The 27776-nt window shown below is 41.4% G+C and overlaps 1 protein-coding gene and 2 non-coding genes across 5 annotated transcripts in view; 2 read left to right on the top strand and 1 right to left on the bottom strand.

The window, feature by feature from the left end:
* The window catches only part of GNPTAB (N-acetylglucosamine-1-phosphate transferase subunits alpha and beta), an 80126-nt gene that overhangs the window by 24064 nt on the left and 28286 nt on the right, over window positions 1-27776 (bottom strand). For all 3 annotated transcript variants that reach the window (XM_024732106.1, XM_024732107.1, XM_024732108.1), the window contains 6 exons: window positions 21175-21294; window positions 20073-20114; window positions 17137-17342; window positions 5061-5125; window positions 4659-4793; window positions 47-208 (listed from right to left, as the gene is read on the bottom strand). In XM_024732106.1, the coding sequence (XP_024587874.1) occupies window positions 47-208; window positions 4659-4793; window positions 5061-5125; window positions 17137-17342; window positions 20073-20114; window positions 21175-21294 (730 nt within the window). The remainder of the gene's footprint in view (window positions 1-46; window positions 209-4658; window positions 4794-5060; window positions 5126-17136; window positions 17343-20072; window positions 20115-21174; window positions 21295-27776) is intronic.
* On the top strand, window positions 13736-13838 carry LOC112391085 (U6 spliceosomal RNA). Its single transcript, XR_003001398.1, has one exon. It is a non-coding gene; the product is annotated as a U6 spliceosomal RNA (small nuclear RNA).
* On the top strand, window positions 15079-15185 carry LOC112391082 (U6 spliceosomal RNA). The gene has a single exon (XR_003001395.1). It is a non-coding gene; the product is annotated as a U6 spliceosomal RNA (small nuclear RNA).

The raw sequence follows: 27776 nt of genomic DNA, 5'->3' as shown, positions 1-27776 counted from the left end.
TCAAAGCCCTCAATTCGGGTTCTAAAACAATCTCTGCATCCCTTACCTGGCTGATGGCACTCAGATCCCATAATAAATATGCAGGACTTATGGTCAGTTCCTTTCCATTGATGGTCATATTCTTCTTCGTCTGCTTATTCAGTTCTTGGAAATCTTTGGGGTTATTCAACTTCAGAAGTGCTACACTGGCCTCTGAATACAACTGCAACTATAAAATAACATGAGGGTTACATGTGGAAAAACTGAACAACAGAGAAGAGACACCTTAAACTTCCCAGTTTGATCCTCGATCTTTAAATACATACAATACATATATATACTACATATTGTGTACTCTACTATATGCTACATATTGTACATATTAAATGTATACTACATATATTTAGAAGATTAAAAGTTTCACATACATGTATGAAATAGTAAGCCAGTATCACCAAAAACAGAAGACCTGAACAGGCCAGACACATTTCCCAAATGATGCAATGGACCAAGTATTTAGAAACAAGAGGGAGTCGGGGGCTTTGGCAAATGGGACATCTCAGGCCCCATCTGAAAACTGCAGCCACTAGTCAATAGTGACAAAGGCTGCCAGATCTCTGGAGAGGCCAGAATCCCCAGTGTTACATGAAATCTCCCGGTTTTCAATGGTAGCGCAAATATTTCTGATTGGCATGCATTCAAACAAGATGCATCTGGTCCCCAGTTTGTGACCTCTGTTCTAGAATATTACCCATCTGCCTACACTGGGGAAAGCCCTGCAAGGTAACTTCGCTGAACACTGGTGGAAAGCACACCTGCCAGGAGGTGTCTAACAGCTCTCGTGCCCACACCTACGACGGGTGTCCTGGCTGCTTGAAGTGTTTCCACAGGAAAACCACCTTGAGGCAACGTTTTCAAAGCAACCATAAATCCAGGAGGGAACACCACAAGCACCAACATGTTTTACAGGCAGGCTTCCCCACCTTGACCAGAGCCCACACCACCCTTGATACGTTTTTTGTTTTAACTCTGTATCATACAATTTCCTGTGAAAAGAGGCTTTCAGAGCTTAAAAAGCAGAGAGAGGGTTGAAAACCAGTCATCTAGGACAGCAACATCCTTCTGATGAATTGGCTCTTCTAATAGGGCCAATTTCTTTCTTGATTTTTTAGCCTTCTTTCTTAATTTATAAAACAGAGCAAACAATTACTTTGGGCTCATTCTGATCTCTCGTATATGCTACATGACTATATTTAGCTCATCTTGCAAAGCTTCCTGAGTTTATATAGGCCCAAAGTAGAGTTTATGTAGGCCCTTTTCATTATGTAGGCATTAACTCTTACTGCAAATTGTGTGTGTGTGTGTGTGTGCGCACACGTGTGTTGTCTTCCTGACTGATTACTTTCTCTCACCTTAACAGTGTCTGGTATACACAAAGCACTCACCCAAGGTCAGCTCTCACTGCCGTCTCTATTCTGCTTCGCTATGTAGGGGACGGATGGGAGGCGGGCCACGCAGGGCAAACATTCTGTCTGTTCTATCTGGGTACCTAACAGTCTCGCTGCCCTCCCCCAGCCTCTCCTCCCACAGTGGCTCCCAGAGAACCTTGGAGGGGCTCCCTGGAGTGCAAAAATCACTACTATAGGATAAATAAATGTAGTACTTTAATATCCTAATTTAATTTATTTGGAAAGTACCCTTATCTTAATTAATCTCTTCTATCCAAGCTGCTTTTATTCTAGAAAAGTATTTTGAAATTTCAGACATTTTCCTAAGGTGATCACTAGGGCACAAGACGAGTAGGTAGTACCTGTCCTGAGATGCTCACAGCCCGGCCAGGGTCTCTGGGACAGAACTGAGTGCTAGGTGGCTTGGGGTCCACAGGCCTTGGCAAAGGCCCCCTGGAGGAGCCTGGGAGGGCACAGAGGTTCAGCTGTTCAGGTCCTGAAGCCCAATGTCTAATGGCCCTCCCTCCCATATGCCACAAGGCCCCTCCAATGTAACACTGCAAACTGAGCTCTCAGGGTCCTTCTGAAAACCTCGCTTCTCCCATGAAGCTCTGAGTGTGGTTAATGCCACCACATCCGTCTTTGCTGGTCACATCCACTTCCCCTTTCATTTCTCCTTCCATCTGCTCCAGTAGCTAATAAGTCACCAGGTCATGCTGAAGGTTTCTCTCAGATGGCTCTGGAACCACTCTCATCACTGGCACCACTGCCAAGGCACTTGTGGAACCTGAGTGTCTTGCTGGGCTACGGCAGCAGCGGCTGAACTGGCTTTCCTGCCTCCGGCTTCCTGTTTAATGTCCACCTGCTACACCTTCCGCTCCCGTGTTCTGCAGGCCTGAACCGGGTCCTCCTCCTCAAGACGCGCTCTGCCTCCAGGATAAAGTCCGGCCTCCTCACCAGGGGATCTTTCTCAATCTGGCCTCCACCTAACTTCCCAGTCTCAGCATCAGGAAAATCCCCACCTGGTCTCTGGCCTCTGCACAGCTGCCTTGGTTCTCTGAAAAGACCATTTACTTGCAAGCCCCTAGCCCTCTGCTCAAGCTGTTCCCTCCTCTCAGAAAGGTCTTTCCCACTGGCTTCTCTGCTGGAAGAACGGCTGTTCTGTGCACAGCCCCAGCCAAAATGTTTCCTATTCTGCAAAGCCGTCTTTGCCTGCAGTACAACCGAAGCCCACATGTTCTCCCAGCACTTTGTATTAACACTTTGTTTGGAAGCAGTCACACCCAAACAATAAGTGATTTTAGTCACTCAGTTATCCTTAGCACAGTCCCTGGCACAACAGCAGGTGTTTAATCAACGCTCACTAAAGGGACTGGGAACCCAATGACTGGAAACTTCATTCTCAGGGTGCCCATAACAGAACCAGGAAGTGGGACCCAAGGAAAGAAAGTCCCTTGGAGAACCAGGCTTGAATACTGACACTCTCCTTCTGTGCTTCCTCTTTCTCATTTTCTCTCTAGCCTCCAAAAGATGAGAAGTCCTCATCTCTGAAGCCAATCGCAGGTGCTGGCACCGTGACAGTGAGCTGCAATGCACATTGCGAATAATTGGCTGTACCCCCAGGAGGTGCTGGCCTCCACAGAGACAAGTCTGGGGAATCCAGATCAACTGCCAACCAGGTGAATGACGGAGGAGGTGACGTCCACATGTACCGAGCCTGGTGGTGCTACCGCCCAATTCAAGTTCCTGCGCCCCCAGCGTCTCCTGGCACACACCACTCCACACTGCCCAAAAACTCGTTTGCTGCGGGGTGACCACGACTTGGGCTGGTGATCTTTGGCAGGACACGCGCACCTAGCAGCAGATGTGCTGGTCAAACGTACAGATACACATATGTCTATAACTGTAGAACCAACAGCTAGGAAGCCAAGAAGCCAAATAAACATTGGCTGAAATGAATGCTGATCTATGGTTTTATCTGCCCAAATCCATACTAAAAATAATTCAGGGAAGGAGGAATATAATATCTATTTTAAAATAACTGCAGATTAAGAAATAACTCAACTCTAATCTAGCCGGGCATCACCATACTTCCAGGTACCATAAAGAAAGTTATGGAGGAAAATATGAAGAAAAGAAAAAGCATAAATGTCATTCATATTACCATGGTATTTACAAAGGTAATACAATGTATCTTAAAACAGTGAAACACTTAAGGGGAAAAGGAAATAAGTTAAACAGGAACTTTGACCGGCAGACAGAAAACATGGTCCAGACATGAACTAAATAACCGCCCCTCCCCGAGTCACAGCTCTCCCTGCCACTACCTCCACCCTTCCACCTCCCAACTGTTAAATGACATCAAGAAGAGCAGGGACTGAGAAGCAGGAAGCTAAACACAGTGGCAGAATTTAAAGAACATTTTTTTGGTAAAATCAAGAAAAGCAGAGCCTAACAAATTCTGAGCCAAGAACTTTATGCCCTCTAGTCTGAGAGAAGAAACATTCACGTTTTACAACCTGGACTGTTTCTGACAGAATAGCAGGCATCTTGGCATAAGGTCAAAAGGAAAGTACACCCACACGGACTGTGCCCTACATGAATCAGACAGATGGCTCTGAGAACAAGAAATGTTATGGAAAGACATGTCACCATCTCCAAAGTCAATTCGCGAATGGCCTCAGTGGTCAAGCGTGAAAAGTTAATAAGTATAAATACTAAATATGTTAGTGGCTCAACCAGCTATTAATGAATGAAGTTTCACATTATCAAATGTTCCAAAAATCTGAAGCATGCCCCCTCTGTGAGTGGAAGCTCTTCATAAATCCACAGGAGCCTGTGTGTAACTACCACCACATGTCTGATTTCCCCCCATCCCCTCCTTCCATGCTTCCACTGCCATCAGGGCTTTTGTCTGCTTTGTCCACTGCTACATTCTCAGCAGCTAGAACAGCACCTGACACACAGTAGAAGCTCATTTGTTAAACAAATGAATCCTGCTTCTGTCTGGGAAACCAACAAACCAAGTTAAGACTCAGAATTTTGCCCAAATAAAGAGTAAAAAGGGAGGATCTTCTACAAATAAAGAGCTGTCTTCGTGACAACACTGACAGAATTGAGACCCTCTTTGCTTATGATTGTCGGCTATACTATAACAAAGGGGGCCACAGAGAAGAGGCACGCATGAAATGGGATGTGCTACGCTAATTGCTCTATTTTCTATGCTCTTACCAGTTTTATTTTAGAAGAAAGATTTTCTGGCAATTTTGTTTTCAGTTGATTTGTTTCCTTGAATGTAGGTGGAAATCCACTCAGGAAAGCCAAATCTTGCATTAGCACTAACCCAGGGACTTCCTTATCTGTTGTCTGAAATAAAAAGGGGAAAAACACAACTCACTTTCCACATCATAAGGCTGGTGAAAACTTACAGCTGAGAAAACTAGTAAATATCTATTGCATCACACAAGCTTCAAAATAAGAATATTACAATTATTTAAGTCGATATTCACTAGTACTAGAAAGCTAGGCTTAGAGGAAAAGTAAACATTAAAAAGCCTCTCAAAGTAAAAGTTTTATTTCTCATACTTTTATTCTAATCTACTGCAAAAATACAGTTAATTTAAAGTAACATACCAAATATCCCCTCCAAACTGTCTGTCTGCTGTTTCCTTTAAAAATTCCAGTGTGGGCATCTTCAACTACAATAGAGAATACAATAAACAAGCATGTTTTTAATGAATACTTAACTATGATGTCTGGCAGGACACTGTACAAGGCATTTTGAGAGCTGTTAAACCGGTATAATACATGGTCTCAAAGAAAAGGTAGTTGGGGGAGACAAAATTAACCCATCTAACAAAAGGGGAACAAATGTAAATTGCTGTACGATTAAACGTTAGATTTTGCAATACTGAAGGAGAGACTTGTGTGGGCAGAAGAAACGGAGAAATGACAGACGGACAGAAATCACAGAGGTAGAAGCAAACATCAAACATCGACATCTTTAATTTAAAAAACAAAATTGTTTGACCAGAGTAAAACATCTGGGAGTGGTGGGTACTAGGAAAAAAAGGGCAACCAGAAGGGGGCTTTGAAAGCAAGGCCAGTGGCATTTAGATTAACGGCAGGGAGCCACTTAGGACTCTCCTAAGGTTCCTCCAGAGTCACAGTGAATTCCTAAAATTCATCAGGTAATGTGATTAGAGCAGATTAAGTTGGGAGTGAGGTGGGTGATGACACAGCCCTACGGGGAGAGAGTTCTAAAGTGATGGGAACAAATGAGATCAGCAAACCTGCTGATATTCGGGGACCATGGAAAACAGGACAGGTTGGAAGGCTGAAATTCTGATCCTCAAAATGGGCACAGAAAGCAGGGTCTGCAGACTATAGCCTGCAAGATGGGTGTTGATCCCGAGCAAGAGTCTCAAATGTATCAGAAAAATACAGTTGGTGAGCACTGGAGAAAAGAAAGTCTTCACAATATACTGTTTATCTTTAAAGAAAGTACTGGGCACTAAGAGCATGAGTTCATTATGGGTAAATTCATCAGGTATACACCTCACTCTGCCTCCGTCTGTCTGTCTGTCTCTCCCCATTGATATGGTGGATTCTATACTGGTAAATCGGACAATTTGAATAGCTGAGCAATATGTATTTGTACATAATCTCAGGAAGGCAGCTAAACAACACATGGCATCTTTGTGGATTTAACAGAGACCAGATCTCAAGTTAGGCGGATTATAACCAATTCTGATCAGAGAGTGTAAAATTGTAAAAGCCACAATCAACCTAGAGGGGAGTTCTGGAGGTCTGCTATAGGTCTGCTCAACAATCCGTCAAAGTTTTGGAAGATACAGAAGGCATGCTTGTGAAATGTGTGGGCTTACACGGAGCCGACAGAGAAGCTACTATCCTGGATAACAGACTAAGGGTTCCCCAAAGTCCTTGACTGTTTGGAGCAATCAGTCAAATCTAGCAAAATAAAATCTCTTACAAACGAAGGTAAGATCTTTAACTCGGCAACAAGCCAAGTAAAAATTAAAAGGAGTACTTTAAAAATAATTTTTTAAAAAATAAATCAAAGGGGTATTTGAGCATTAGCACATGTAAGATTTTTAAAAAGACTTAGGAGTTTTAGCGGACAGTGAGTTCAGTATGAGGCAGTAATGCTCAGGCCACACTGAGTTTCCATCCCAGTTTTGTCTTTTAAGCAGAAGAAGAGGCTTAGAGTAAGAAGGGTGACATTCCCCAATACCAACCCATCAGGAAACCCTGTTGAGCTGACCTTCAAAATGTCCATAGTCCAACCACTTCTCACCGCCACTCTGATCCAAGCCCCCTTCCTTCCTGCCTGAATCATTACAAGCTTTGCCCCTCCTCAGTCTATTCCCACCACAGCAGCCAGACTGATCCTTCTGGAATGTAAGTCAGATCACATTACTCCTCTACTCAAACCCTCCAATGATTGATTCCTCACCGCACTGTGACTGGAAGCTAAAGCCCATTGTGGTTACTGAGGCCTGTACCATTTGGTCTCTGTGACTTCTCTGGGCTCATCTCTTGCCCTCTCCCCCTTGGTTCACTCTATTCCAGCCACACTGGCCTCCCTGCTCTTCTTCAAACATGTCAGACACCCTCCTGCCTCAGGACCCTTGCACTGGCTATTCCACTTACCTTATATATAGGGAATATATGGAGAATCACTCCTTCCCCACATATTCATGTTGCTGGCTCTCTCACCTCCTTTAAATTTTCACTCAAAAATCACCTTCTTGGGGAGTCTGCCCTACCACTCAATTTCCCCTGCTCAATTTTTCTCTACAGCATTTATCTTCTACAAACTATATAATTTACTTGTATCAATTGTCTGGCTCCCTCTGCCAAGATGTAAATATTTTTTAAATTAATTTATTTTTTTAATTTTTGGCTGTGTTGGGTCTTTGTTGCTGTGTGTGGGCTTTCTCTGGTTGCAGCGAGCAGAGGCTATTCTTCATCGTGGTGCACGGGCTTCTCATTGCAGTGGCTTCTCTTGCTGTGAAGCACAGGCTCTAGGCATGTGGGCTTCAGTAGTTGTGGCACGCAGGCTCAGTAATTGTGGCACACGAGCTCTAGAGCGCAGGCTCAGTAGTTTTGGCGCACAGGCTTAGTTGCTCCGCGGCATGTGGGATCTTCCCAGGCCAGGGCTCGAGCCCGTGTCCCCTGCACTGGCAGGTGGATTCTTAACCACTGTGCCACCAGGGAAGCCGCCCAAGATGTAAATTTGATAAGGGCCGAGATTTCTGTCCATCTGCTCACTGCTGCATCTTCAGCACTGAGTAGTACATGGCACATAGTATGCACTCAGTAAACACTTCACAAATGAAGAGTCCTGATCTCTTTGAAGACTGAAACAGAATGTTCAATTCCAGTTGAAACACTTTTAAAGTAATAGAAACTGAAGCTCATTCTGAGAAGAGCAAACTAGGGTGCAGACAAGCCCCTAAGAGACAGCTAAAGGAAGAAGAAGAAATGTCACACAGGAAAGGGATTACACTAGTTCTGTAGGATCCCAATGGGTATAAATTTGATCAGTGTGAGAGAGCTATAAGGAGGCACTTTGTAATTCCTTGTAAAAGTCAATGTAGTCCAGAGGTAAAATCAAGTGTCACAGGAGGAAATTCATTTCCTAAACATCAAAGGGATAAGCCTGACTGGAAAAACCATTTTGCTGAGGAGACGCAGGCCCCGGCCGCAGGGCAGGATGGCTGACTGCAGGAGGACTGTCCAGTCGGTGGACACAAGGGAAGTGGCAGGGTAACCGGGACAGAAATGACACATTTGAGAAGGGAAAAAATCAACAGATCTCAATGATTAACTGGAAAGAGGCTAAATGAATTTTTTTTTTTTTTGCGGTACATGGGCCTCTCACTGTTGTGGCCTCTCCCGTTGCAGGGCACAGGCTCCAGATGCACAGGCTCAGCGGCCATGGCTCACGGGCCCAGCCGCTCTGCGTCATGTGGGATCTTCCCGGACCGGGGCACAAACCCGTGTCCTCTGCATCGGCAGGCGGACTCTCAACCACTGCGCCACCAGGGAGACCCTAAATGAGATTTTTTTAAAATGCCAAACATAGCTAAAATTTTTTAATCTAGATCAGGGTTTGGCAGTCCATGGTCCAAAATCTAGCCACTGCCGAATTTAGTATGGCCCCAAGCTAAAGACAATTTTGACATTTAAAAATGGTTAAATGGTTATACAAATACCTACATAATATCTGCCATTTTGCCTCTTGGCCCACAAGGTCTAAAATACTTACTACCTGGTCCTTTAACAAAGAATTTTGTGGGCTTCCCTGGTGGCGCAGTGGTTAAGAATCTGCCCGCCAATGCAGCAGACATGGGTTCGAGCCCTGGTCCAGGAAGATCCCACATGCCGTGGAGTAACTAAGCCCATGTGCCACAACTACTGAGCCTGTGTGCACGCTAGCGCCTGTGAGCCACAACTACCGAGCGCACGTGCCACAACTACTGAAGCTCACGTGCCTAGAGCCCATGCTCTGCAACAAGAGAAGCCACCGCAGTGAGAAGTGCACACACCACAACGAAGTGCAGCCCCCACTCGATGAAACTAGAGAAAGCCCGCGCACAGCAACGAAGACCCAACACAGCCAAAAATAAATTAAAAAAAACAACAACTCAGCTTTTAAAAAAAAAAGAATTTTGTGATCCTGGATCTCAGTAACTAAGGATGATAAAGAGTGAGTTTCTGGGGCTTCCCTGGTGACGCAGTGGTTGGGAATCTGCCTGCCAATGCACGGGACACGGGTTCGAGCCCTGGTCTGGAAAGATCCCACATGCCGCAGAGCAACTAGGCCCGTGAGCCACAACTACGGAGCTGCGCGTCTTGAGCTCGTGCTCTGCAACAAGAGAGGCCGCGACAGTGAGAAGCCTGTGCACGGCAATGAAGACTGGCCCCCGCTCACCGCAACTAGAGAAAGCCCTCGCATAAAAAAAAAAAAAAAAAAAAAAAAAAGAAAAGAAAAAAAGAGTAAGTTTGCGGCCCACTAAAAATGGAAGCACCATGAAGGCAGGAATGTGCCTTTTCTTTTTCTCCGCCGTTTGCCTACAACAACAACCAACTCAGAGCAGTGGCTCGACAAATCTTTACTGAATGAATCAATATAATAGTAGGATAGTCAAATAAAAACCCAAGTGAAAATTCAAAAACAGTGTTCAGAAGACTGTCGTTTAACACAGATTTTACTTATACCAAAATTTATAATCTTTTATGTCTCTGATATGTTATAAAATTAGTGGAGATAAACCCAAGATTCTCGCCACAGACGTTATAACTGAGTTATAACTGCTAACATAGTGTCATTCTTTTTTCTCTTCAGGAGAAATGTTATCAGAGTACCTTAATTTAAAGAAACCTCAATTTAAAAAACAGAGCTAGTGGGAGAAGAGCCAAGATGACGGAGTAGAAGGACGTGCTCTCACTCCCTCTTGTGAGAACACCAGAATCACAACTACTTGCTGGACAATCATCAAGATGAAGACACTGGAACTCATCAAAAAAGATACCCCACAACCAAAGACAAAGGAGAAGCCACAAAGAGATGGTAGGAGGGGCGCAATCACAGTAAAATCAAATCCCATAACTGCTGGGTGGGTGACTCACAAACTGGAGAACACTTATGCCACAGAAGTCCACCCACTGGAGTGAAGGTGCTGAGCCACATGACAGGCTTCCCAACCTGGGGGTCCGGCAATGAGAGGAGGAATTCCGAGAGAATCAGACTTTGAAGGCTACTGGGATTTGATTGCAAGATTTCGAAAGGACTGGGGGAAACACAGACTCCACTCTTGGAGGGCACACACAAAGTTCTGTGTGCATCGGGACCCAGGGCAAGGAGCAGTGACCCCAGGGGAAGGACCAGTGACCACAAGGGAGACTAAACCAGACCTACCTGCTAGTGTTGGAGGGTCGCCTGCAGAGGCAGGGGTGGCTGTGGCTCACTGTGGGGAAAAGGACACCGGAAGCAGAAGTTCTGGGAAGTACTCCTTGGTGTGAGCCCTCCCAGAGTCTGTCCTTAGCCCCACCAAAGAGCCGAGGTAGACTCCAGTGTTGGGTTGCCTCAGGCCAAACAACCAACAGGGAGGGAGCACAGCCCCACCCATGAACAGTCAAGGGGATTAAAGTTTTACTGAGCTCTGCCCACGAGAGGAACAGTCAGCTCTACCCACGACCAGTACCTCCCATCAAGCCTCTTACATAGCCTCATCCACCAGAGGGCAGACAGCAGAAGCAAGAACTACAATCCTGAAGCCTGTGGAACAAAAACCACATTCACAGAAAGATAGACAAGCTGAAAAGGCAGAGGGCTATGTACCAGATGAAGGAACAAGATAAAACCCCAGAAAAACAACTAAATGGAGTAGAGATAGGCAACCTTCCAGAAAAAGAATTCAGAATAATGATAGTGAAGATGATCCAGGACCTTGAAAAGAGAATGGAGGCAAAAATCGAGAAGATGCAAGAAATGTTTAACAAAGACCTAGAAGAATTAAAGAACAAACAAACAAAGATGAACAATACAATAACTGAAATGAAAACTACACTAGAAGGAATCAATAGCAGAATAACTGAGGCAGAAGAACAGATAAGTGACCTGGAAGACAGTGGTGGAATTCACTGCTGCAGAACAGATTAAAGAAAAAAGATTAAAAAGAAATGAAGACAGCCTAAGAGGTTCTCAAACTCTTCCCAAAAAGTACAGAGGAAGGAACACTCCCAAACTCATTCTATGAGGCCACCATCACCTTGATACCAAAACCAGAGAAAGATACTACAAGAAAAGAAAATTACAGACCAATATCACTGATGAATATAGATGCAAAAATCCTCAACAAAACACTAGCAAACAGAATCCCCACAACACATTAAAAGGATCAAACACCATAATCAAGTGGGATTTATCCCAGGGATGCAAGGATTCTTCAATATATGCAAATCAATCAATGTGATAAACCATATTAACAAACTGAAGAGGAAAAACCATATGATCATCTCAATAGATGCAGAAAAAGCTTTTGACAAAATTCAACACCCATTTATGATAAAAACTCTCCAGAAAGTGGGCATAGAGGGAACCTACCTAAACATAATAAAGGCCATATATGACAAACCCACGGCAAACATCATTCTCAATGGTGAAAAACTGAAAGCATTTCCACTAAGATCAGGAACGAGACAAGGATGTCCACTCTCACCACTATTATTCAACACAGTTTTGGAAGTCCTAGCCATTGCAATCATAGAAGAAAAGAAATAAAAGGAATACAAATTGGAAAAGAAGAAATAAAACTGTCACTGTTTGCAGATGACATGATACTATACATAGAGAACCCTAAAAATGCCACCAGAAAACTACTAGAGCTAATCAATGAATTTGGTAAAGTTCAGGATACAAAATTAATGCACAGAAATCTCTGGCATTCCTATACACTAATGATGAAAAATCTGAAAGAGAAATTAAGGAAACACTCCTGTTTACCATTGCAACAAAAGGAACAAACCTACCTAGGGAGACAAAAGACCTGTATGTAGAAAACTATAAGACACTGATGAAAGAAATTAAAGATGATACCAACAGATGGAGAGATATACCATGTTCTTGGATTGGAGGAATCAATATTGTGAAAAGGACTATACTATCCAAAGCAATTTACAGATTCAATGCAATCCCTATCAAATTGCCAATGGCATTTTTTACGGAACTAGAACAAAATATCTTAAAATTTGTATGGAGACACAAAAGACCCCGAATAGCCGAAGCAGTCTTGAGGGGAAAAAATGGAGCTGGAGGAATCAGACTCTCTGACTTCAGACTATATTATGTAGCTACAGTAATCAAGACAACATGGTACTGGCACAAAAACAGAAATATAGATCAATGGAACCAGACAGATAGGCCAGAGATAAACCTACGCACCTATGGTCAACTAATCTATGACAAAGGAGGCAGGGATATACAGTGGAGAAAAGACAGTCTCTTCAATAAGTGGTGCTGGGAAAACTGGACAGCTACATGTAAAAGAATGAAATTAGAACACTCCCTAACACCATACACAAAAGTAAACTCAAAATGGATTGGAGACCTGTATGTAAGACGAGACACTATAAAACTCTTAGAGGAAAACATAGGAAGAACACTCTTTGACATGAATCACAGCAAGATCTTTTTTGATCCACCTCCTAGAGTAATGGAAATAAACACAAAAATAAACAAATGGGACCTAATGAAACTTCAAAGCTTTTGCACAGCAAAGGAAACCATAAACAAGACGAAAAGACAACCCTCAGAATGGGAGAAAATATTTGCAAACGAATCAACAGACAAAGGATTAATCTCCAAGATATATAAACAGCTCATGTAGGTCAATATTAAAGAAACAAACAACCCAATCCAAAAATGGGTAGGTGACCTAAATAGACATTTCTCCAAAGAAGACATACAGATGGCCAAGAGGCACATGAAAAGCTGCTCAACATCACTAATTATTAGAGAAGTGCAAATCAACACTACAATGAGGTATCACCTCACACCAGTCAGAATGGGCATCATCAGAAAATCTACAAACAACAAATGCTGGAGAGGGTGTGGAGAAAAGGGAACCCTCTTGCATTGTTGGTGGGAATGTAAATTGATACAGCAACTATGGAGAACAGTATGGAGGTTCCTTAAAAAACTAAAAATAGAAGTACCATATGACCCAACAATCCCACTACTGGGCATATACCCAGAGAAAAGCATAATTCAAAAAGGCACATGCACCCCAATGTTCATTGCAGCACTATTTACAATAGCCAGGTCATGGAGGCAACCTAAATGCCCATTGACAGATGAATGGAAAAAGAAGTTGTGTTGCATATATAGAATGGAATATTACTCAGCCATAAAAAAGAACAAAATTGAGTCATTTGTTGAGACGTGGATGGATCTAGAGACTGTCACACAGAGTGAAGTAAATCAGAAAGAGAAAAACAAATACTGTACATTAATGCATGTATGTGGAACCTAGAAAAATTGTACGGATGAACCGGTTTGCAGGGCAGAAGTTGAGACACAGATGTACAGAACAAATGTGGACACCAAGGGGGGAAGCCGCGGCAGGGTGGGGATGGTGGTGTGATGAATTGGGCGATTGGGACTGACATGTATACACTGATGTGTATAAAATGGATAACTAATAAGAACCTGCTGTATAAAAAAATAAATAAAACTCAAAACTTAAAAAAAAAAGAAAAAAACAAAACAAAGCTAGCTCTTGCTCCGGAAGCACATACAGTAAAATTGGAACAATACAGAGAAGATTAGCATGGCCCCTGTTCAAGTATGACATGCAAATTCGTGAAGTGTTCCATATTTTTTAAACATAAAGAAGACGAAAAGACAACCCTCAGAATGGGAGAAAATATTTGTAAATGTAACAACTGACAAAGGATTAATCTCCAAAATTTGCAAGCAGCTCATGCAGCTCAATATCATAAAAACAAACAACCCAATCCCAAAATGGTTAGAAGACCTAATGAGACATTTCTCCAAAGAAGATACACAGATTGCCAACAAACACATGAAAGGATGCTCAACATCACTAATCATTAGAGAAATGCACATCAAAACTGCAATGAGGTATCACCTCACACCGGTCAGAATGGCCATCATCAAAAAATCTACAAACAATAAATGCTGGAGAGGCTGTGTTGAAAAGGGAACCCTCTCACACTGTTGGTGGGAATGTAAATTCATACAGCCACTATGGAGAACAGTATGGAGGTTCCTTAAAAAACTAAAAATAGAACTTCCATATGACCCAGCAATTCCACTACTGGGAACATACCCTGAGAAAACCATAATTCAAACAGTCATGTACCACAATGTTCATTGCAGCTCTATTTACAGCAGCCAGCACATGGAAGCAACCTAAGTTTCCACCAACAGATGAAAAGATAAAGAAGATGTGACACATATATACAATGGAATATTACTCAGCCATAAAAAGAAACGAAATTGAGTTATTTGTAGTGAGGTAGATGGACCCAGAGACTGAAAGACAGAGTGAAGTTAAGTCAGAAAAACAAATACCTTAGGCTAACACATATATATGGAACCTAAAAAAAAAAAAAAGGTTCTGAAGAACCTAGGGGCAGGACAGGAATAAAGACGCAGACGTAGAGAATGGACTTGAGGACACAGGGAGGGGAAACGGTAAGCTGGGACGAAGTGAGAGAGTGGTATGGACATATATACACTACCAAATGTAAAATAGATAGCTAGTGGGAAGCAGCCGCATAGCACAGAGAGATCAGCTCTGTGCGTTGTGACTACCTACAGGGGTGGAAGAGGGAGGGTGGGAGGGAGATGCAACAGGGAGGAGATATGGGGATTTATGTAAAGCTGATTCACTTTGTTATAAAGCAGAAACTAACACACCACTGTAAAGCAATTATACTCCAATAAAGATGTTAAAATAAAGAGAAAGAAAATAAAAACAAAGCTATATTTAGCAAAACAATAAATCATATAACTTGTTAAATTTGTCAAAAATTACCCCTGTACTTTCCCTATATATTTTAAAATATAACCTAAATTTTAAAAATAAGTTAGTTAGTGCTTGCTTCAGCAGCACATATACTAAAACTGGAATGATACAGAGAAGATTACCATGGCCCCTGCACAAGGATGACATGCAAATTCGTGAAGTGTTCCATATTTTTCACTTTGTTATAAAGCAGAAACTAACACACCACTGTAAAGCAATTATACTCCAATATAGATGTTTAAAAAAAAATTACTCACTGTAAATAATAATGATAATAAAAATAAATAGTAATTATAAGTAAAAAAAAAAAAGTTAGTTATACAAAATAGTTCAGAAACAGGTCTATAGTGTGAAGAGGAGATACCTTTGCTTAGAAAAGTCATAGTTTCCTTTCAAATCACAAATAATAAGTACCAGGAAATGAGCACTGTGTTAGACACTGTTCAGGACACCAAATGGTGAGGATAAGGTTTCTGCCCTAAAGAAATTAGATGAGGGACTTCCCTGGTGGTCCAGTGTGTAAGACTCAGCGTTCCCAATGCAGGGGGCCCGGGTTCAATCCCTGGTTGGGAAGTAGATCCCACATGCATGCGGCAACTAAGAGCTCGTGTGCTGCAACTAAGAAGTCTGCATGCCACAACTAAAGACCGCACGTGCCGCAACAAAGACCCAGTGCAGCCAAAATAAATAAATAAATAATAAATAAATAAAATAAAATGCTGAAAATAAATGGTGAATTAAAAAAAGAAATTAGGACTTCCCTGGTGGTGCAGTGGTTGAGAATCCGCCTGCCGATGCAGGGGACATGGGTTTGTGCCCCGGTCCGGGTAAAAAAAAAAAAAAAAAAGAAATTAGATGAGAACACCATAAACTCCTGTGCACTCAAAAACTAAGTTGTGAGTTAGGTTACAAGTACTACAGGGATACAGAAAAATAAAATCATTGTGAATGTACTAGTCCAGGATCTCCATGGAGACAGAACTGGAGAGGGGGCTGGAAAGAATAGGAGATGGGCTCGAGAGGAAGAGGCTCAGGACAGGCAGCCCCACATCTGTGAGATGACGCCGGCGGCTGTGAGGAGATGCGAGGAGGGCAGGGATGCGAGGGCCGATGGGCAGGACCAAGGCAATTAAAACTCCATCTGGAACACCAGCAAGAGGAATTTGTGTCCATGTGAAAAACAAATATATACTACTATTATTCTCTCCAAAGAGTTAGCAACTGTAAAGAAATTGGAAAAGTCTGATTTTATCAGTTTCATGCTAGACGGATCAGAGAAGCACTTTAGAGGCCGGCAGCGCAGACAGGCATCTATTATTGGGGCCTGGGTGAAGAAACTCAGTCTGGTGTAGAAGAAATCTGATGAGTATGAAAAGTAAGAATCTAAGATTTTTGCAAAACAGCAAGTCATAGGATGAGGCGGATTACTGGTTAGAGTACGAACGGGTCAAAGATGGTTCCAAAGATTTAGGTTGGGAGGTACGGCATTGAAAGAATGGGAACTTGAGAACAGGGCTGTAAAGAGAATGCGACAGTTTTCATTTTACACAAGTGAAAACAGAGCTTCCTGGGAGAGTCACTCAGCACAGAGGAAGGATGAGACAAAAGGAAGGATGATTGAAGGAGACGCAGGTGTGGGGCTCAGCAGCTCAGTGGCTGAGGAGAGGACGGGATCTCTAAGGATGTGGGTGCAGTTCTATGTCAAGAATTACAAATTTAATTCTATTATCGGGTCAAATCAACTGCATAACCAGATGATTCAGAACTTAAAGTATGAATGCTCCAAGTATGGTCAGTCCAAGCTGCAGAAAACAACCTTGCTGAGGAATTTTGAAAGAAAAAAAATAAAGCCTCCTGAATAACTCCCAGCCAAGAGAATACAGTAAATTTGAGTACCAGGTTTAAGGTCCTGATCACAGCACAGGAAGGCATGTGTATTACACAGAGTAAAATAGATGCAATCCCTTTCTGACAGCAGGGCTGAAATACAATGGTAGCTCCCCTTTTTACATTTTTGGTTTATCAGGCATTTCTTTAAAAGTGAACCAATTCTGTTCCATTCAAAATTTTGTTATTCCAACATCCAATGATAACATGATTTTAAAATACCCACAAGAAGATCTTACCATTCTTTGTACTGTCGAAAACAACAACTGAGACATTAGTGGAAGGGTTTTTTGGTTTTGCAACGTTGAATATGTCACTGGCAGAATGAAAAGAAGGATAAAGCGATGGCAGGTCCTTCAGTGTGATGTTGGTCGGCAGAGCTGGGTCCAGGACGAGCATTGGCACCTTAATGCAGTGTGTCAGCAAACACTCCAACTGCTTCTCACTGGAAAGAAACACGAACATGCTCACAACCACATGCTTGAAAATTAAATCAACACTGAAAAGCTTGTTGGTACTACTAAATTTCACAGGTGTTTCTTCTATATTTTATTTAAAAATCATGATCTTTCAATAAACAAGGAATTTTATCTCAAGAATATAAAAATTTAGTAAGTTAGCAAGTAAGGCATAAAACTATCAAACAAGTGCAACTCAAAAGATAGAGCTTTCAAACTCCTGTTAATAAAATAAGACTGCAGACTTCCCTGGTGGTGCAGTGGTTGAAAATCCGCCTGCCAGTACAGGGGACACAGGTTCGAGCCCTGGTCCGGGAAGATCCCACATGCTGTGGAGCAAGTAAGCCCGTGCTCCACAACTACTGAGCCTGCTCTCTAGAGCCCACGAGCTGCAACTACTGAGCCCATGTGCCACAACTACCAAAACCCACACGCCTAGAACCTGTGCTCTACAACAAGAGAAGCCACTGCAATGAGAAGCCCGTGCACTGCAACCAAGGGTAGCCCCTCCTCACCACAACTAGAAAAAGACCGTGTGCAGCAACGAAGACCCAACACAGCCCCCCCAAAAATAATTAATAATTAAATAAATTTTAAAAATAAAATAAGACTGCCACAAAATTTACTAACTCAAAGGTGTACAAGAAATTAAGCACTTCATTACTATTGTTTTAAACATTATTTGTAATTCCAGTAAAGCCCAATATCAGACAGATTAGGAAGTAGAAAACTTCTGGTTAACAGAGTATCATCTTACCAGGAACAGTTTACCAATTCCAACTAGAATACAATTAAGTACACTGAATATGACAGGACACTGATGCAAACAAAAGCTAATGTGACAAAGTTTTATGAAGTTACATGAAATATTCCTGTCTAAACATAAGAAATACCTAAATTAAACAAATGGGCAAAGGACACAGCTAGAGAACTCAGAAGGTGGGAGCTACGACCAGTTAACAGACTACATGAAATTGTGCAACCTCACTAATATTCAAAGAAATGCAAAAGAAGACAATGACCTTTTGTTTAACTAAATTAGCACCCTCAAAAAATGATGGTGCAAAAAAAAACAAACAAAAAAAATGATGGTGCGATGTTAGTGCAAGTGCAGCAAACTCTGCAGGTATCCCTCCAGATGGGTTCCCCATTTCCTCTTTGGAAAAGCAATTACATTATATATACATATATACTTCTTCAGACCCATGAAAACATACATACGTTTCTTCCTCATTAGTTTATGTCCAGGAATCTAGTCCAAGTAGAAGAGAAACAAAAACAGGAAAAACAACAAACCCACACACAGAAAATGCCATAGGCCCAAATATAATATCACAGAATATTTACAAAGTGAAAATATGGCAGTGCCCAACATTTAGCAAATTATAGTACAGTTACTTTATGGAATATTATATAACTATTAAAATTGATAAGAAGTATTACAATAATTTATCAACATAGAAATATGTATGATTATATAAAATAAAAAGTAGGACACAAAATTGCAAAGATTATAAATTATTTACTATAAAAACATACATGAAAATGGAATAAGAAAATGATCATAATTGTTGAGTGAGGGCCAAAGAATTATGTGAGCTCTTGTCTTTCCTCTCGACCTTTCTGTAATGTTGCATCATTGCTTTAATTTAAAAGTCATTTAAAAATAACAGTCTTGGGGACTTCCCTGGTGGTGCAGTGGTTAAGAATCCGCCGGCCAATGCAGGGACACGGGTTTGAGCCCTGGTCCGGGAAGATCCTACATGCCGTGGAGCAACTAAGCCCGTGCGCCACAACTACTGAGCCTGCTCTCTAGAGCCCATAAGCCACAACTACTGAAGCCAGTGCACCTAGAGCCTGTGCTCTGCAACAAGAGAAGCCACCGCAATGAGAAGCCCACGCACAACAAAGAGTATAGTCCCCGCTCAACGCAACTAGAGAAAGCCCATGTGCAGCAACGAAGACCCAATGCAGCCAAAAATAAATTAAAAAATAAACAAATAAAAATAACAGTATTAGCAATAGGTATTTATAAATAAATACGCATAATTAACATTAACAGATGATTCAGAAGGCACTTTTGGATCATTTCTATGAATAACTCTTCTATTTTAAGTCTAATGGTTCAGTGGGGAAGTGGCAGTTAACAGAGATTTCCGCTTGTTAGTGAGACAGTCTTGTTTTAAGGACCTATCAGAGTCAGGTATGATTCAAATCAAGAGAGATCATCTGATTCTTGTCATTGGGTTAAATCTCCTTCCCAAGTCCTTAAATATAAGACATACAACTATGACAGCTTTTAAAGATAAGGAAATATACACTGAACACATAGTTAAACAATGGACATAGATTCTATAAATGAAAACACTGGTGTTAGACTTAAGTGAACCAAGAGAACAGCACATCAAGACCGATTAATGGAAACGACAAAGAAGAAAAACCTTACCTAACGTATCTAGAAACGATAAAGTTTTGGTTAGCTACAACCAGAATAACCACAGTTCTCAATCAGCTGTGCCTCTGTTTTCTCATCTAACGGATGCACTTAATTTGGGGGTCAAAAACCAAAAGAAGAGGGACTGAACAGGAACAACAGAGTAAGTAAAAAATACTTACTCTGTTTTGTTGTGTACTCAACAAAAGCAAGGGAGAAGAACCTAGACGTTTCACCTCACTCCTTTGATTTTCATTACTGAGAGGAAAATCAAAATGCTTACCTCTTCTTAGTTGGTTCCGTTGTGTTTTTCCCAAGGATTTCTCTAGTGAAAGCAAATAGATTTCATTATATATGCATGGACTAGTGCTAGACTTACATGTGAATGAGGGAACTTGACAACATTGATTTTCCTGGTTACTCCATGAGAACCAACCAGTAAGTTAAGAGGTACTGTACTGTGTATAACATTTAAGACGCACAATAAATTATACATTTTAATACGCTATGATCAACAAATATTATCACGTACCACCCGCAGTAACCACAAAAGTTTACTTAAAATATAAGCTTTTACATTTACTAGTAAAACATAGTTACGAGGCTATCAAAGTGATTTTCATGCACTGGGGAGGAGCAGAGAGAGAGAGACAAATGTGTTGCAGTATAACATGGCCAAACACCTGCAACTGGGGGGCACCCATAACATTTACAAAGAAATGAACGGGGAAATTCTCAGTAAATACTCCTGAGGAATCAGAGGGAAGTTACATCAGCCAGATCTCCAGCTCAGAAGGCTCTCCAGAAGCCCACTGTACTTTTCCCAGATAAATAAGATAATCAAAATTCCATATTTAAAAAAATTACCAAGGTTTCTAGTTCCATAGTACACTACTTGATATTAAAAAGGGTAACAAATATACTTTTTACTGCCTTTATCAAATGGAAAAAAACTTATCTCTGTAGGCCTGTTTTATTTTCAAGGGACTAATCTATCTTACTGTGTAGCAATTTTGCATAATAAAACCTTACTTCATGAAGCTATCACATCTGGGACTCAGACTGAATGAGCAGGAAGCCCAGGGCTCCTTAGGTGGCTCCTCCATCTTTAGGCCCTTTGGAGACCAAGGCATCACTAGAACACCACATTCATGAGATGGCCACCTGACAAAGTGAGGCCAAGATCTCACCGAAGTGGCCGAGTCCTCCTTGGGCACCAAGAAACAAGGGTCGGCTGCATGACTGCCAGAATCTTGTAACGGCATGAATTTGAGATGCAGATTCTTGTTTGAACGGCAGTGTAAGCGTCATCTTACCTTCTGAAATGTACCATTAGTTACAAGTGTAGAGCTTTGTGTGTCTTGTTTTCTGACGATCAGTTTTACCTCATTGCTTTCTGCTCCTCCTCCATCTGCTCTCTGACTTGCTGCAGTTCCTTCAGTAGCTCAAGATCCGTGCCATTCACCCAGGTGTAAACCACGTCGATTGGCATGGGCAGACAGAGCCTAGGGTAAACACACAAGTCCTCCAGCTTATATGCATGTTGCCAACATACTTGGGAATAAGAGCATAACAGGGTTTAAACTCAGAGGTTATGAAAAAATCAGCGAAAAGGTGATCCAACCATGGCGTATACCACAGACTTGCATGCTTTCAAACTGGGTCTTGGGCACTAACATTTACTGAGCCCCTTCTCTGGAGTTGCATTCTGCTAGACACTTTATGCAGTTTTGCATCGTCTAATCATCACAGCTACCCGGTGGAGGCTGCTATCCCTTCAGTTTTAAGGCTGTGGGGGAGGTCTTAGAAGCTCACTTTAAACTGCTACATTCTCAGTTTAGCAAGTGAGAAAGCTGGGATACAAATGCAGCCAAACATAGAAAAGAAATAAGAAGCTTAAACAAAATTACCAAAAAAAAAGTTAGCCAGCAGTCCCCAATGAAGACCTGGCCCTCTTTAATGCTACAGTCTTCCCATTCCCAGCTGCCCCCAAGCCTGGCCCCTCCCCATCCTGTTCGCCCTGTTGTTTTTTTTTTTCATAGCAATGATCACCTATGAAATAATTAACATGTTACATACACTGGTAATTCATGTGTCCCTCCCCTAGAATGTAAGCTCCAAGGCAACAGAAAACATACCTGTTTTGTTCCCTAAAGTACCCAGCGGATTAGGATTTGTGCCTGCAACGTGAGGAACTCAATGATTTACTTGAACACTACTAGCATAGAAGACCTTCCCGAACCTGCTTGATTTTTCCCTTACTATCTTACCCCTAAGGAGTCCGGCAGGCTTTTAATTCTTGAGTATCCTAAACTCTATCTCAGTGTTTTTGTTCAGGTTTTACCCCTGCTGAAAGCTTTCTTCTCCTTTCCTTCATCAACTTACCATAATCCTACCCATCTTTCAGAGTCTGCTCCAGACCTACAACACGGGAGTTCATAGTGACATAGACATAATTTGGATAATTCTGTTTCAGGTTTGATCTTTTCCAAGAAACAGTACAGTTTTTTTTGCTTTTTATGGTTTTTTTTGGGGGGGGGTTGTTTTTTTGGTTGCTGGGTTTTTTTTAGGCCAAAGACCGAAAGCTTACCTTCCTTTTGTCTTTCTCACAGACCAGGCACAGGATCAGGCCCCCAGCAGCACGAAGGGCTCCAGAGACTAACCAAAACATGACTTTTGGCCACAGGGTTAATTATCTCAGGGGAAAACAAATGCAGTTTGGTGGATATATCTTTCAAATTATGGAAGGAAAAAAATAAATAGAGTGACAAACACATAGCTTAAAAGAAGCAGGTGAGATGACTGGATGAAAGGAGTGCTTATCCATTTGGTGAATAAATATTTATGGAGCACTCAGTATGTGCTAGGCACTGTTCTAGGTGCTGGGGACTCAGCAGTAAACAAAAAAACCCAAAATCTATGCCTTCATGAAGCTTACATTCTAGAAAGGTGAAGACAGTAAATAAACCAAATAAGTGAAGTCAGATGATGTTCCATGTTATAAAGAAAATGAGGATACACAGTACGTCTAAGTGGGGGGTCAGTTTTAAACAGGGAGAGCAGAGATGGCCTTACTGAAAGGTGTTATTTCAGTAAAGAGATGAAGGAAGTGAGGAAGCAGGCCATGTGGGCAACTGGGGAAGAAGAGCCCGGAGAAGGGAAACATCAGGTGCAAATGTCCTGAGGCAGCTGCCTATCTGGCATGGTTAAGGAACTAGAGGCCAGTGTGGAAGAGACAACAGGAGCAAAGGGAAGAGCATAAGAGGAGATGAAGGTCAAAGAGGTTCCAGGGGACCCAGAGCTTCATGTGGAAAATGCAGAATCAATCAGCTCATACTCAGACACAAGTGACAGCTGAGCACCTACCAACCCTCCCGTAAAGGTGCACCGCTGCCTGTAGAATAAAAATCTAAACTCCTTCATAATCTATACCCTGTGGTCTAGACGCTCCATGTGTATGCCCTTACCCAAACAGGATAAAAACTTGCAGGCTTCTGTGTCTTTGAACATGCTTCTCCCTCTGCCTAGAATATCCTTTCTTTCATGCTTCTTTTTAACCACTTCCTCATTCCCCAAATGCCCTCCTCCCTCACCTCCCACAAAGAAAATATACTGCTTAAGAAGCAACTTCCACTGTACTTTGTACTCTAAAGAATCCTTAGCATACTGGTTGTACTATTTTTTTTTGATGTCTGTCTTCCACTAGATCAACTATCTCTAAGGCAAAAATGGTGTCACACATTCTGTGCCCCTCTTCATTAATTATTTCCTCTCTTTCCTGTACAGGCTCAGGCTCTCTCTCCCTATTGTAACGATACGCAAATGCTTCCTCATCTAGGTTTTCTTCTGCATGTGTCTATATGGATGGTTCCCAAATGTTAGCAGACATGAGAATCACCTGTAGGACTTTCAAAACAGATGGCTGGGCTCCATCCCCAGAGTCTCTGATTCATTAGTTCTGGAGTGGGGCCCCAGAATCTGCATTTCTAACAAGTTCCCAAGTAATGCCAATGCTGCTGGTCCAAAAACTCACATTGAGAACTACTGATTTATAGGTAGATTATAGTTCATGTTTTTAAGTTAAAAAAAAAAATCCTTCCCCACTAAAATATCAGTTCTAGATGAGGTCAATGAGTTCCTCTTGTTCATCACTACATGCCTAGGAATAGTGCCTGGGACATAGTGGGGTTTAATATGTATTTACTGTCCAAATAACTATTAGTTCATTCCCTCAACATAAACATTAGTCTTTTCTATTAAAAAAAAAAAATGCCTCACATTACCCACAATTATCCAGAGTCATCTCACTCCCAAGTTCACAGGTGATCTATCTATGCTCAGACTAAAAATTAATTTGGAAAAAAAAAAAGCTTAAGTGACATATTTTAGAAAGAAAAGGCTTTTTAAAAGGAGGCAAAAATTTGCACATTCCAAAGCTTTTCTGTAAGAGTAATTATCTGCTATTAAAGATTGTTTTAATAGAGTCAAGAGATATCCATGCAAGTTCAACTGAGGAAAACAGCATAAGTATGTAATAATGCATTTATGTGCTGGTGCTTCTAGTAAGGCTGTATTACATGATCAATCCAATTCGCTGATGTTAAACCGACAACCCTGAGGACATCGTGTGATCTGCCCCTGGTCAGTGAGTCAGTTGTTTTTCTACTTATTAGACATGGTCACAGTGAGTGTGAGTCTTTTGTTCTAACCACAGACCACTATCTTAGTTTCCAGATGAGAAGGAAGCCTTTATCTTAGAGCTGAAGACTAAGAAAGTTACCTATGATTCAGAACCAAAGCCGTGGTGATACCTTTTATTTTAATTAGTTTAGTTTAAGTGAATATGAAGGCACTTAATAGTCCCTTGGTTCTACATCACATAAAGCAGAGAAGAAAACTTAGAACATGAATAGTATCTTAGAAACAAAGTTGGAAGAGATTTTATACTTGATAATCTACTATCTACATTTTAGAGATGACAAAACTGAGCCCAGACTGACTTAAGCCCTCACAATTAGCAGCAGTAGACAGTTCACATATTCATTTGTCACTGGCATATAGAAAGGGATTTTTTTTTTCATTCAGGGCAAACAACATTAAAAAGACATGTAGAAACACCAGCAAAACAATGAAAACTTCCTATAAACATTATGGTTTTTTAAAATATATTAGAACATATTAGATATTACATATGATCCATTTTCTTGTCATCATCGAAATTTGATAATTTTGAAATATCCCTACATAAAAATCAAACTATATTTTAATGCAATCTAAAATTAAGAGAAGAAACATTTAAAACACACACACACCCCCTTCAGAAAGAGAACAAGAGTGTTTGATTAAAACTGCTGACCTCAGTGTCTAGATTTTCGGAGCTAGTTTTCCTTCTAAAAGTTTTGAGGCTCCGTCCAGGCAGATTTATGCGTCTGTGCGCCACCAGCACGCGGCACAGCATCACACACAGTAGGCCGAGTGAGTACTCAATAAACGTTGCGAGTAAAAGAAGGCCATTTTGAGCTTTTCTTAGGAAAATCAGCATTGTTATAATAAAAGTTGGAGAAGGAGGAAGATTATGTTTCATTAAGAATCCGTTAATACAATAGTTGTCAAAGTGTGGTCACCAGACCAGCGGTTTCAGTATCACCAGTGAACTTGTCAGAAATGAAAATTCTCTGCACCCCTCTGAGACCTACAGATGCAGAAACGCTGGAGATGGGGAGAAACTGTCTTTTCTCAAGCCCTCTGTGGAATTCTGCTGCACACTGAAGCTTGAGAACTGCTACATTAAGGAATTATTCTCAAACTTTTTAGGGTTCAGACACTTCACACTCTTAAAAATTCTTAAGGAACCCCAAAAGCTTATAACTATCTACACTTGCCATTTTCTTTTTGTGTGTGTGTGTGGTTGGATATAATTTACTTCCTTTTTTTTTTTAACATCTTTACTGGAGTATAATTGCTTTACAATGTGTTAGTTTCTGCTTTATAACAAAGTGAATCAGCTATACATATACATATATCCCCATATCCCCTCCCTCTTGTGTCTCCCTCCCACCCTCCCTATCCCACCCCTCTAGGTGGTCACAATGCACTGAGCTGATCTCCCTGTGCTATGTGGCTGCTTCCCACTAGCTATCTATTTTACATTTGGTCTATGCCACTCTCTCACTTCGTCCCAGCTTACCTTTCCCCCTCCCCGTGTCCTCAAGTCCATTCTCTACATCTGTGTCTTTATTCCTGTCCTGCCCCTAGGTTCATCAGAGCCATTTTTTTTTTTTTAGATTCCATATATATGTGTTAGTATACGGTATTTGTTTTTCTATTTCTGACTTACTTCACTCTGTATAACAGACTCTAGGTCCATCCACCTCACTAAAAATAACTCAATTTTGTTTCTTTTTATGGCTGAGTAATATTCCCTTGTGTATATGTGCCACATCTTCTTTATCCATTCATCCGTCGATGGACACTTAGGTTGCTTCCATGTCCTGGCTATTGTAAATAGAGCTGCAATGAACATTGTGATACATGACTCCTTTTGAATTATGGTTTTCTCAGGGTATATGCCCAGTAGTAGGATTGCTGGGTCGTATGGTAGTTTTATTTTTAGTTTTTTAAGGAACCTCCATACTGTTCTCCATAGTGGCTGAATCAATTTATATTCCCACCAACAGGGCAAGAGGGTTCCCCCTTCTCCACACCCTCTCTAACATTTACTGTTTGTAGATGATGGCCATTCTGACCAGTGTGAGATGATACCTCATTGTAGTTTAGATCTACATTTCTCTAATGATTCACACTTGCCATTTTCAAAAATAAATCAGACATTCAAAAATTCATTTTAAAACAATAATAAACCCCTTCATGGGTTAACATAAATAACTTTTTAAATGAAAAGAGCAGGGACTTCCCTGGTGGCGCAGTGGTTAAGACTCCGTGCTCCCAACGCAGGGGGCCCGGGTTCGATCCCTGGTCAGGAAGCAGGATCCCACATGCATGCCACAACTAAGAAGTCACATGCCACAACTAAGGAGCCCGCCTGCCACAATTAAGGAGCCAGCAAGCCACAACTAAGACCCAGTGCAACCAAATAAATAAATGAATATTTTTTAAAAATAAAATAGGACTTCCCTGGTGACACAGTGGTTAAGAATCTGCCTGCGAATGAAGGGGACATGGTTAAAGCCCTGGTCAGGGAAGATCCCACATGCCGCGGAGCAACTAAGCTCGTGCGCCACAACTACTGAGCCTGCGCTCTAGAGCCCAAGAGCCACAACTACTGAGCCTGCGTGCCACAACAAGAGAAGGCACCGTAAATGAGAAGCCTACGCACCGTAATGATGAGTAGCCCCCGCTCACCGCAACTAGAGAAAGCCCTCACGCAGCAACAAAGACACAACGCAGCAAAAATAAGTAAATTTAAAAGAAATAAAATAAAAACTAAACGAAAATAGCAGTATTTTCTGAAACAACAGAACAATTTAGTGAGAAGAGAGGCACTGCTTTACATTTCTCCAAATCTCTTTAATGACTTAGTAGAAGCAAGCAAGCAAGCATCTCAAATCATCTGAATTCAATCTGTTCCCACATGCTCTTTTGGTTGAAGAAAACCCAGGCCCACAGATACGTACTTGGAAAGGGGAGGCGTATTTTAATAGCCTTTTCAAATAATAGTGGATATTCTTCTTGGATACTATACCAAAATAAGTGGAAGTTTCTTACAAATTAGTTGCAATGTGTGATCTGAAATTACATTAATGAACTTTTTGTACTTTTACATTAAAATCCATTGGTCTTTCTTGCACTTTGAATGGCTTTCACCCATGTGAAATTCTGTAACATCAATGCATTGGTTATCTGGAAAACAACAGCTTACTGAGTTATGCAGCTCTGCCAAATGGTGACATATTTCCTTAATTTTCTTACATAATATTAACAAATGCAATTTTCTTGGATAATGCTGCAAATCTAATCAGAGAAGTCT

Source organism: Neophocaena asiaeorientalis, unplaced genomic scaffold, assembly GCF_003031525.2.
Source record: "Neophocaena asiaeorientalis asiaeorientalis breed wild unplaced genomic scaffold, Neophocaena_asiaeorientalis_V1.1 scaffold418, whole genome shotgun sequence".
Taxonomy (NCBI): Eukaryota; Metazoa; Chordata; class Mammalia; order Artiodactyla; family Phocoenidae; genus Neophocaena; species Neophocaena asiaeorientalis.
The sequence above is the reverse complement of the archived record's forward strand: the minus strand, read 5'-3'. Positions and strand labels throughout refer to the sequence as shown.